This window comes from Mastomys coucha, unplaced genomic scaffold (genome assembly GCF_008632895.1).
Source record: "Mastomys coucha isolate ucsf_1 unplaced genomic scaffold, UCSF_Mcou_1 pScaffold15, whole genome shotgun sequence".
In the NCBI taxonomy this organism is placed as follows: Eukaryota; Metazoa; Chordata; class Mammalia; order Rodentia; family Muridae; genus Mastomys; species Mastomys coucha.
The window spans coordinates 69,641,418-69,654,116 of record NW_022196897.1 but is presented as its reverse complement, the minus strand read 5'-3'; the positions used below and the strand labels follow the sequence as shown (position 1 = coordinate 69,654,116).

Below are 12,699 nucleotides of genomic sequence, written 5' to 3'. Positions count from 1 at the left end.
TTGGTTCCCCCTTTTAAGAAGGAGTGCACTGTCTACCTTTTGGTCTTCCTTCTTCTTGAGTTCCTTGTTCCTTTTTGAAACTGGAGCTCATCTCTTTCGCTGGCCAATCAAGTCCAGGTATCCAATTATCTCCTCCCCACCCCACCCTAGCATTGAGTTATATACTCAGGATTTTCACTTAAGTGATGGGGTTATAAACTCAGGTCCTTGTATAACAGGCACTTCAAAGACTGAGGCATTTTCCTGGTCCCAGACAGGTTGTTTTTATACAAAAAACAAAACAAAAATAAAAACAAATAAAAAACCATCAACTTTCTGTGGGGAAGGAGGGAGGGACCCTAGGAGGGAAAGTGGATAGGAAGGGGAGGAGTGGGGAGCAGGGGGGCATCTGATCTGGTATTGGGTGAGGGAAAAGGACTGAAGCCCTGAGGGTCAGTGGAAAGAATGGAAACAGGCAATCTCAGGAGATAGGAGGTTGGGGGGACCCTCCAGAATGCACCAGAGACCTGAGAGGTAAGAGACTCTCAGGCATTAAAGGGACCTTAGATAAAATGCCAGACAATAGGGAGAGGGAACTTATAGAGCCCACCTCTAGCAGGAAGACAGGGCATCAAGTGAGGGATGGTGTTGCCATCCTACAGTCACAAATCTGACCCATAATTGTTCTGTCTGAAAGAATTACAAGGATGGAAATGGAAAGGAGCCTGAGGAAATGAAAGTCCAGAAACAGTCCCAAAGTGGGGTCCAGCTCAAGGGGAGGGCCCAGGGCCCGATACTATTACAGAGGCTATGGAGCTCTCACAAAAAGGGACCGTTCATGGTTGCCTTCTGACAGACCCAACAAGTAGCTGAAAGAGTTAGATGCAGATATTTGCACCCAACCACATGGATGGAAACAGTTAACCCCTGTTGTTGAATTAGAGAAGGCTTAAAGAAGCTGAGGAGAAGGGAGATCCTGTAGGAGGACCAGCAGTCTCAATTGATCTGGACTCCTGAGAACTCTCAGATACTGGAATGCCAACCAGGCAACATACACCAGCTGATATGAGGCCCTAACACAATACAGTAGAGGACTTCCCAGTCTGTGTCATTAGAGATGATGCACCTAACCCTCAAGAGACTGGAGGCCCCAGAGAGTTTAGAGGTCAGGTGGGTTGGGAGGTGGGGGACATCCACGTGGAGATAGGGGTGGGGATGAGGTATGGGATATGAAACACTTAGAGGGTAGATGGGGGTGGAATAAAATATGGATTGTAAAAAATAAATTAATTAATAACAAATAAAAATAAAGGCACCGGGCAGTGGTGGCGCACACTTTTAATCCCAGCATTTGGGAGGCAGAGACAGGCAGATTTCTGCATTCGAGGCCAGCCTGATCTACAGAGTGAGTTCCAGGACAGCCAGGGCTAAACAGAGAAACCCTGTCTCGAAAAACAAACAAACAAACAAACAAAAAACAAAACAAAAACAACAACAAAAAAAACCAAATAAAAATAAAAAGTCAGTTTTCAACCTATAGTCTATTTTAAATGAGAGCAATACATTTCAACAATGAGATTAAATATTTTATGAAATTTAAAAGCAAATACAAAACAAAACAAAACAAAAAACTAGAGTCATTTAATTCTAGAAAAGCTGGTATAAAAGAGACACCAAAAATGATAGAGATGAAATAACACCAGAAAGATAACCTGCCACAAAAGTATTAAAGCAAAAGCAATGGTGACAAACATGGAAAATAATATATATTTTCTCTTAATCAGTCTACAAACTTAACAGGGAAATTTACCACAACTAATTAACTATGGGATGTATGTAGATGTATTACATGGGAAAATTCTGAAGGAGAAAAAGAGTATGATAAAGTAGTAGGAATGACACAGTCTACTGAAAGAAATATAGTACTCACTCACTGTTTATTCAGAAGAAAAAATGTGTTATAACCTAGACTATCCTTGATACAACTGTTCAAACAGCATAATGAAGACAATAGGCAGGCTGAAAACCAATTTGAAAATAGGCTTAGTGGTCTGATAGTTTAGGACTGTAATCCCAGCACAAAGGAAACTGGGCAGAAGGACTACTAGAAATTTGAGGCTAACTTGGGCTACAAGACAAGACTCTGAAAACAACAACAATTGCAACATCAGTAGCAGCAGCAACTATACATGTAGTATAGTATTAAAAATCGAAGCAACAGTGATTATTAGCTGTGACAGCTGTTGGCAGAAGAAGAGTAAGGTTTACTTAAAGATTGTAGTACATTTATCAAACTCTAGTAGGAGGCAGATAAAAGCTAACTGGGAATGGGGTAGGTTCTGAAACCTAGAAGCTGTCACACCCCAGTGACACACTCTGTCCAACAAATAAGTCTACACCTACCAATCCTTCCCAAACAGTTCTTTCAACTAAGTACCAAGCCTTCAAAAACAGGAGCCTAGAAGGGGCATCCTCATTCAAGGTATCATAGAGATGGATCACCTCAAACTCAAACCCTGTGGTAGATCAGACAGGTGAAGATTACGCAGCATTGCCTTCTTGTTTCTGGATTTTGTAAAAAGCAAGATGACACACAGGGAACAAAAAATTGGATGTGGTTTTCTTTAGGTTTTTATCAGTAAATATCAGTTATTCTAAGTTTTTACATTAACTGTAACTTTGAGGGTTATTAGTGAATAATATATATTATTTAATTTTTTTCATTTTCATAGTTTGTTATTAGAGTACTTGTTTGAGGGTCCACAGTATAATCTAGTGAGCTTAAATTGAGAACCTAAAGTGACACAGCATAAGAAATATAGAAAATGATAATTAAACAAATGTTCACAGTAGCTTATAATAAATGTGTTTAGCTTCTAGAAGATTTTTGAGTTTTCTAAAATAATTCTGAGAATTTAAAGTATTCTACCATCTGTCAATCTGTGTCAACAATTAGTACTAACAAAACCTGCTTGTAACCGTTCTTAAGGAATGGTTGGATGACCAGTTGAAAAACACCAAATTAGTTATCTATTCTGAATACAGTACATGGCCTGCAGCCTAGAAAATGAGTCATTCATTGTAATAAACCCAAGTTTCATCTACATTCAATTGAAGGTCACCCACATCTCAGTCTTTGTCCAAATCACTACTCTTAATTAAAATATTCAATTACCTGATGATCCTTTAAATGCTTTCTGGTCTCCATCAGGATAAACTATTTTTATATCATCAAACTGCTTCTTTTTCTTCTTTGAGGAAGCTTAAAAATATAATAAAACATATTATTAGTAGTGACAGTGAAACTGCCAAAGATCAACTATCTTTTCATGTTCAAGAAGTGCCTGCTAGTCTATCTGTGGGATTTAGAGAACAGATAGGAGAAGATAAGTAATGTCAAATTGGAGGAGAATTATTTTTGTAATATACCTATAACTTAAGGGGCAGAGTTGGAGTGACTAATATTTTACATTTTGGAAATAAAGAAATCTTTATTATAGTCTACTGGAGCATGTAGTTTGCTTTCTGTAGAAATACATACCAACATAGTGACATGGATGAAGACCCACTATCCTAAATGACTATGAAGTTCTCGCATTTGTTTACAGATGAGCAAAAGCATGTGTGTGTGTGTGTGGTGTGTGTGTGTGTGTGTGTGTGTGTGTGTGTATTTATGTGTGTGTATACACAAGTTTCTCTAGAAGATTTTTTACTTGGTAGAAGAGGATATTACTACAATTTTATACAATTATAACACTGTTATGAAATTGATATCTGTTCCTTGTCATTTCAGTATTATAAAAATATTAATATAGTGTTTTCTAAGGGTGACTTGATGCAGCAATATTTAAGATTGCTACTTCACTAGGTAACTGATGGCTTAGGAGTTAGGAGCACTTGTTCCTTTTGTAGACGACCTGATTTTGCTTCCCAGGACTTCCATGGTTCACAAGCAACCAGCTCCAGACATGTTTCCTTCTTCCCACCTCCAGAGATATCAGGTGTGCACACAGTGTGCCTACACATATATGAAAATATGTACAGAAATATACACATAATGAATGAATAAAAGAATGAAAAAATTCACATTCTTCTATTGCATGAGAAAAAAATATATTGGGATTACAAAACTGCCAAAGTGATTTGTAATCTGAAATGGGGCTGTAGAATTCCTTTAGAGAAGTAAATAGATTGAGTTATTTACCTGGGAAACTTATTAAGTAGATTTATTTCCCTCAAAATTTTATGACATGTAAAAATAGAAGTTAAGTATTGAAGTGATTAAAATTGTAATAAGTCTGTAACTGTGTAGGATTTTCAAGCATCCACAGACTCAAAGAGGGTACATGCAATTAAAGTTATATGTGATTTAATATAAATTGCATGTGAAAGACCAGAAAGAAACAGTGAGTAGGTGATTGTGGGCTGAGAAGACAGACACAGAAAGACAAAAAGGAGAGAAATATACTATGTTTAGTAATAGTCCTTACTCCTATTTGACAGAACTATGAGGCCTGATTATGCACTCCAATTTTGAAGGATGGTTTTCATAGAACTTGTTTAGTGTACTATGTTCAATTATAGATAGTACAAGTATCTGGGAAGGGCTATAGAACTTGCCAAAATCATGTAAAGATCTTGAAAAGTACACATGGAGGGACCCATGGCTCCAGCTGCATATGTAGCAGAGGATGGCCTTGTCGGCCATCAGTGGGAAGGGAGGCCCTTGGTCCTATGGAAGCTTGATGCCCTAGCATAGGGGAATGCTAGGGTGGTGAGGCAGGAGTGGGTAGGTGGGTGGGTGAGCTCTCTCAGAAGCAGGGGGAGGGCCGATGAGATAGGGGTTTGAGGAGGGGAAACTAAGAAGGGGGATAACATTTGAAATGTAAATAAATAACATAACCAGTAAAGAAAAGAAAAGAAAAAAAGAAAGACCTCCAAAGTTATAAAGGAGAGTTATACAGTAGGAGCCTGGCTCCAGAGCCTGTAGTAGACAGCTGTCATATTCAAGCATATAGTGAAAAATAAAATTTAGAAGTTTAAATTTAGGCTGGAGTCCATATAGTAATGAGTGCTTGCCTATATACCTTAAACTGAATTTAACAGATAGCAGTTTAGAGTTAGGATAAGAAATTATCAGAATCAAATAGATGAGCAAGATGGGCTGGGCAACGGTAAAATACAGAATCCAGCTAAGACCAGGTAATGATAACGGGGTGATAAAAGGACAGTTTCACTCGAAAGTGGGGGTGATGAGGTAAAAGACTGATGGTGGCCCTGCTCTTTCTCAGTAGTATGCATCCCTAGAAATCTATTAAAAGTCCTACCATGATAACTAATAACTAAATAGGGAGTTTTGCTGGGATTACTTGATGTTACACAAAATGCAGCTGATGTGGATTTGGCACAGCCGAGTCATGCTCTGTTATTTTCACACCTTTCCCCATTCTTTTCCATCTTCTTTCTTCCTTCTTTTCTCTACTAATTTCTCCTCCATTTACATATTTTTTACTTTCACAGGTTCTTTCTATTTTTACTAGTTGACAACATACAAAAGCACCATGTTGATGTATAAGTTATTTTACACACTGATTTTAATGTGTTGGAAGTAAAATATGTGTTATCTTAAGTATAGTGAATTTGGTATCAAGCTGTAGGGCAATCAAAATTGTCTATTAAAGCAGTTGATAAAATTGTTTTAGTTTTGGGGGGTGTGTATATATGTGAATATGTGATCTTTCCAACATTAACAATAATGTGGAAATGGTTAATTTAACATTCCATACAAAGTGGGTAGCAGGTACACGTATATAAGATATTTCATGTTACAGAGATCAATACTTCCTACATAATGACATATTAGTCTCACATTCAAACATAGTTCCATTCTGTCCTTTATAGTCAAATCCATTTCTTCCCATGTCATCTTTTAAGCCAGTATCCTGCATTTTTTGTAAATGATAAGCCATTTTTTTCTCCAGCATTGCTTGTTTCTAAAATATGAAAGAAAGTACACTGGTTAGTATTAGTTTGGTATCCATAAACGAAAAACAGGTGTTTAAACCATGTTACATAGTAGAAATACAGAATTATTCTTGTCTTGTGACTTGCAAATTTAAGTAAAATAAAACTTAGAGAGCAGCAAGGAGTCCATTGTTACAATTTAAAGAGTATAAAACTTAGAGAGTATAATAAGGAGCCATTTTTTTGTTTGCTTGTTTCTGATCAAATACTTAGGTGAAAGGCACCTGCCTGAATATTTGGGTAGAACCATTACATTCTTTGAAATGTCACTTTTCTTTGTGAATCTCTGGGATAATACTGACCATGGGCATGGCAGAAGAGAGACAAATGTACAGAGAGAGTCTGGAAATTTTTATTAATCCTTCTCTAAGAGAAAGAATCAGAACACATGAAATAATACTCAAGATAGCATAAAGGGCCATCCCAAGGGGTAAGTTAGGAGAGAGTTTGCATTTCCACGGAGACAAAAATGTACTTCATAAGCTACAGTACAGAGTCGTTGTTAGCCATACAGCCTAGAATACAAAAATGGTTCATGCTTCGATAATAGGCAAAAGCAGGTTCAGATAAAAAAGTAACACTAACCTGAGCTAATGAATCATTAAAATAAACCTGATTAATCAAACTATTTCCAAAAATATAAAAAGATCGAATACACAAAGTCAGTATATAGCATCAAGTTGAAGAGTGCTGTGCCTATAAAAAAGCAAGGCCATGTGACCTACAGAAATAAATCACTCAGTTACAATTAACTTAGAAAAGACAAAGAAGTTACAATTCAAGCCAAGAATATCAATACACTCAGCATAGTTGCATTCTGTGTGCTTGAAAATATAATGATAATAAAGAGAAACAAATATTTACATAATTTAGTATGTGAGAAGAGGAATGCAAGGGAAGCATCGATAATAGATCTGACATATAGAGCATAGCTGTATGAATTTAGTAACAGAAAGTATCTTAAAGGAAACACTGGGAGGGAAAAGATGTATGAGACAGTTTAATGTAGTTAGTGTCCTGAAAAGAGGAAACCATATATGTATGTGTGCAGTTTATCATCATCGCAACTTGCTGGGATCTGGAATCACCATGGACACATACCACATGGTGGGTCTATGAGGTTTTTACAGAAAAGTTTAACTAAAAGAGAAGATATACCCTAAACGTGGGCAGTACTATTCCAGGGGATAGAACCTCAGCTGAATAAAATGGAGAAAGGGGAGCTGGGCACAAGCACTCCTTTCTCTGCGTTTCCACAGTGGATGCACTGTGACCAGCTCTCCTTCTCCTTTCTCTGCGCTTCCGCAGTGGATACACTGTGACCAGCTCTCCTGCTCCTTTCTCTGCGTTTCCACAGTGGATGCACTGTGACCAGCTCTCCTGCTCCTTTCTCTGCGTTTCCACAGTGGATGCACTGTGACCAGCTCTCCTGCTCCTTTCTCTGCGCTTCTGCAGTGGATACACTGTGACCAGCTCTCAGGCTCCTCCAGTCTTGTTTACTTAAGACAATAGACTTTATGTCCTCCAACTGAAAGCTACAATAAACTCTCCCTCGTTTAAATTACTTCTTGTCAGATATTTGGTCACAGGGAGAAAAGTAATATGAGTTATAACAGAAATATCTGAGAATAGCTATCTTTAAAAAATCCATTGAATTCAGAGGTTCAGGAGAAACCCAACAGTATTACAAACTAAGTGAATGACACAGTGCTGCACTGATACAAGATCTAGAAAAAACACACTAAACAAAAGAAAAGATTTGACAACCCACCAGCATTCCTTCTTGATAAAACTTTTGGCAGTGTAATAATAAAATTTTTAAACCTAATAAAAAGTATATATGAGAGGCACACAGATTTCATAGTTAACTCTAGTAAAGGTTTTGTCTTTTTGTTTTGTTTTTGTTTTTGTTTTTATTTGAGATCCATAGCAAATCTACTGTAATTAACTATTTCTATGTATATATGTGTCTGCTCTATCTATATGTGTTTAAAAAGATGTTGAAACACTGAACATAAGGTGATATGCACATTACACTGGTTAAGACAAGCCTACCTACTCACATGAACAGTGAATCTCAAGGCTAGGATGCACATGTGAGAAGCTAAATGTAAAAGAAAATATAAACTTCAGTTTATGATATTTTTTATAGGAAAATGAAATAGATACTTCAATTTCTAATATTTTATGAAGTTTAAGTAAAATGATATACTGCATTACAAACCAAACTGTAAATTTTATATTTACATTTATCAAGAATAAATTACCCCAAGTTTAGAATTTTAGATCTATATTTATTAATATAAGAATCATTTACTGTGTTTTATTAATTAAAGAATCAGCCTACAAAATAATATAAAATGCATAAAAGTAAAAGCAGGAGACAAAGCTTATGGGTTAAGAGCACCTGCAGAGAGCCTGAGTTCAGTTCCCAGCACCATTATGTTGCTATACAACCTTATGTAATCCAAGTTCAGGGTATCTGTGTCCCTCTTCTGGCCTCCATAGGCTCACGTATGCATGTAGTGTGCACACATATGTGCTGTTAAGCACTTGGAAACATAAACGAAAAATAACTCTTTTTTTAAAAAGATGTAAAAGTATGTGCTTAGTTTTGGAGTAGAATATTTATAAGATAATGTACTGTGCTTGTCTTTGTGTACGTTAACAGTAAGCTGGTAAAAGGATTCTGTACTCTGCCATTTTCCCTTATTCTATTTTACATTCTAAATAAAAGAACAATATACTATTAAACTGAAAAAGAGTCAAACTTTTAAAACAAGAAGGAAGAACAAAGATTTTTTTAAAATTTCTAGTTCTCTAAAAGAACATATTTATAGAGTAAGATCTCTATAAGAACTAGAGCTATTATTATATTTTGAAGATAAATCCGAGAGGTTATATCAAACTAGGGACCAGTGCTTTTTACACTATAAAAATACATTAGACACGACATGTGAAAGTGTTCCTATCTAGGTAAAGTGACTCTAGCAGTGCATACAAAGCCTGCATGTGATTCAGGTAGTTGAGGTCACTGGGTCTTTTAGAGCCAGGAGCTCATGAACAGGCTGTGCCAAACAGCAAGACCCAGGTTTTTGTCTTTTTCGAATTTTTAACATTATTTTTATATTATTATCATATATAATATATTAATATTATATAATATTTATATATAATATATTATCATATTACATACCATTTTATTTATACATAATATATAAAATATCATATATTATTATATTATATAGATTGTATTACATAGATTACATGGATATTATATACTTATGTATTTTTATATGTTTATATAATATATAACTATGATTATAATATATTACAGTAATTGGTCACACAAATATTTACTTTGCAGCACCAACTTCTCTCTTTAAACATTCCAGGGAAGAACTTAAAGCTCACCCTACCTTTCTGTCACTCTCTTCTCGGCTTTTCCGCCTTTGTTCTTCTACCCTCTGTTCCCTCTTAACATCTTCTCCGATCTTTGTGAGAAGTATCATCTCTTTTGTCTTCCATTCCTAGGGACCAGAATATTACTAACCTTGGTGCATGCACATTCTGTTTCCAGGGCAGATCATGAGCCCAGCAGATACACAAAGGTCATCCAGCGCTTGCTTTTTGAATGGACTTTTTCTACCTTTCCTACAGCGTTTGTGTTAAGAAAGTAGATAAGGACCTGTGGGTGGGGGTGCTTCATGAGTGAGGTCATGCTGACAAGCCTGTTAACCTGAGTTCAATTCCCAGAATTCTCATGATAGGAGGAAAGGACTAATTCATACAGCTATCTGGACTTCCCCACTGCATTATGCCATGTGTGCACACAAATGGACAATTTTAATTACAAATAAAATTAGCTATGATTAATTTTTACTAAGGATAATTAAAAAAAAATACTTCCTGTGCACACTGAAGTCTAATTGGAAGTGAAGCAATGCTCAATAACTTTGTACAGTGATCTTTCAAAACAAAAACTGGTTCATTATGTCATTTGTGATATCTGCCTCCACATTTTATGGTGTAACGTGTGCGCTATAGAGGTGCACTAAAGCTTAAAACTGGAATATTTCCAAACAGCAAGATATATTTAAACTTGTTTACAAATAGGGAAAATGCACACTTTTTTCCCTCTCAACATATAAGTTTTCTGCTTACCTGTTCAATTTTTCTACGCAGACTAAGTTTCTTTTTTGTGTATTCCCGCTGTCGTCTCTCCTCTCTGTCCATGCGGAGTAAGCGTTGTTCTTCTGCAGTGCGCTCAAGTTGTTCTAATTCTTTACTTATCATATCCAAATATCTGAGTAAGAATAAACACAGGATTGCAGGTGATTTGGGGGAGCTTTATCCCCATACTCCAAATGTAGCCCTGCCTCACTTGTCAAGACAGAAATATCATAGGGTTTTCCTAATTTTGTTGTTCTCGTTTTATCAGTTCCATTCATTCCTCTCCAGATTAGATGTACTCATAATGCTTGGCTCACTTAGTATTCTTTTTTAGGATGTGTCTATTATCTTGGTCAAAGAAAGAGTGGGGCGTGGAGCAAACTGATTCACTCTTCTACACAGTGATCAATAATAACTCAGTGGGTTTAGGAATCTGGACTTGCAAACATGACAGAGAAAATAAGCGAGGTTTCAAATGCCTTCACTACAAGAACAGAGGGGGCACTAGGCTCTTGGTAGCAACACAAAACTCTCACTGATGGTCTCAGGCAGCAACAGCAGTAAAAAACATGGAACGTAAAAGCTCCTGCTCAGTAACGGAGAAAGGTGGAACATTATGCTTTCAGATACATAAATCGGGATATTTCACATACATAACTGGAATGCTAATTAGTGATTATGAATGGGAAATATCTGAGTAAATCCAGTTATTTAGTATATGTTCTCTTTAGATATATTAAAACTCTTGTTTTTGACTTGGACTTATTTCTTCCCACTTGCTGCTGTCAATCTCTAAAGAGCAATTATAAAAAGTTGATTTCCTTTTTTTTACCTGCTACTAAAATAATTTCTCCTAGTGAAAGGCTCCAGGATCTAGAGCTTCCTCCAGCTATCACTTTATATCCCCTTTGGCTTCCCAGAAAACTCAACTCTCCTGGAAGAAGTTTCCACTCATAGCTTTTCTGACTAATCCTTTAGTCCAGGATTCCTAATTCCTGTATCTCTCTGATTTCCCTTCCTTTCTCTCTCCATTGGCGACCATTAAACACTATCTACTACTTTTAAAAAAAAGTTCTGCTTACAGCGCATCAATGGGAGGGAAGGCTCTTGGTCCTGTGGAGGCTCAGTGGCCCCACTACAGGGGAATGCTAAGGCAGTGAGGCTGGAGTGGGCAGGTCGGTGGGTGAGCACCCTGATAAAGGATGGGGGAGGAAAAATGGGAAGGGGGTTTGTGGAGGGGAATCCAGGAAGGGGAATAATATTTGAAGTGTAAATAAATAAAAAACTCCTCTCCCCCTCAAAAAAAAGCCTGGCAGTTGTGGTGCATGCCTTTAATCCCAGCACTTAGGAGGCAGAGGTAGAGGCAGAGGAAGGCAGATTTCTGAGTTAGAGGCCAGCTTGGTCTACATAGTAAGTTCCAGGACAGCCAGGGCTAAACAGAGAACCCTGTCTCAAAAAAATCCCCCCAAATAAATAAATAAATAAATAAATAAATAAATAAATAATAACCAATAAAAATGATAGTAATAAAAAATAAACATTCTTTTCCTGTGGAAAATGAAACAAAATAATGATGCTTAAAAAATTAAAAACACATACACACACACACACACACACACACACACTTCGGTCTCACCTGTGCCTTAACAAGCATTCTTGGTCCTTAATAGACTGAGTGTTGTCCTGTAACAACCAGTTCTGGAATCGTGTGACATCAGAACAGTGAGGAAGTTGGCTGGTTTCTTGCAGTTTATGTAGCTGTTTTGAAATCAATTGCTATGTTTTCCAAAAAAAAAAAAAAGTCAGTAATATGTTTTTACATTTCCCAGAAATGACATCATTAAAATTCCCATATTTTATAAATTATAAATTGTTTAAAGGCATTTAATTCTATTTTGAATCCTCTACATATGTGCACAGCTGAACTAAAATAAGAATTTGTCTCTCTGCAACTATAAGACAAAAAGTTTTTTGGTTCATCAATACTACATTTTGCCGATCTGTCTGAGCTGGAGTCCAGAGCAGACTGTGGGCGCATGGTCCCCAGCCAGTCTCACAACACGCAGAGGAAGCTCCACTCCCAGGTGCTCTGACACTCAGAATCAGAGGTAAGCAGGAACCAACATCTGTCCCAACACTGGGAGTAACTGGGACCAGCGGGACCAGGCATACAGGAACTCTGCCAGCCCAGTGACTTGGGTGCCTTCCAGTCTGTCTGGGTTAGTGTTCTTAGACCTTGGGCACAAGCTCTGCAGCCAGTCCCACAACACACAGAGAAAACCACACTCCCAGGTGATCTAACAAGCCCAGGATCCCAGGATCCCAGAACCACAGGATCACATAGACACCTTGACTCTGAGGAGTTCTGACACAACCAGGATCACAAGAAGGACAGCAAAGCTAGTCCGTTTCAGCAAAGGCAGGTAGCAGTAGAGTTAACCAGAGGGCAGGGGGTGGGGGGCGGCAAGCGTAAGAAAATAAACAACACAAACCAAGGTCACTTGCCATCATCAGAACCCAATT

The 12,699-nt window shown here is 37.3% G+C and overlaps 1 protein-coding gene across 3 annotated transcripts in view; it reads right to left on the bottom strand.

The window, feature by feature from the left end:
• Fsip2 (fibrous sheath interacting protein 2) overlaps positions 1-12,699 on the bottom strand; it is a 73,860-nt gene that overhangs the window by 53,667 nt on the left and 7,494 nt on the right. For all 3 annotated transcript variants that reach the window (XM_031370805.1, XM_031370804.1, XM_031370807.1), the window contains exons 5-9: positions 11,813-11,952; positions 10,168-10,309; positions 9,423-9,533; positions 5,849-5,972; positions 3,155-3,241 (exon numbers count right to left, since the gene is read on the bottom strand). In XM_031370805.1, the coding sequence (XP_031226665.1) occupies positions 3,155-3,241; positions 5,849-5,972; positions 9,423-9,533; positions 10,168-10,309; positions 11,813-11,952 (604 nt within the window). The remainder of the gene's footprint in view (positions 1-3,154; positions 3,242-5,848; positions 5,973-9,422; positions 9,534-10,167; positions 10,310-11,812; positions 11,953-12,699) is intronic.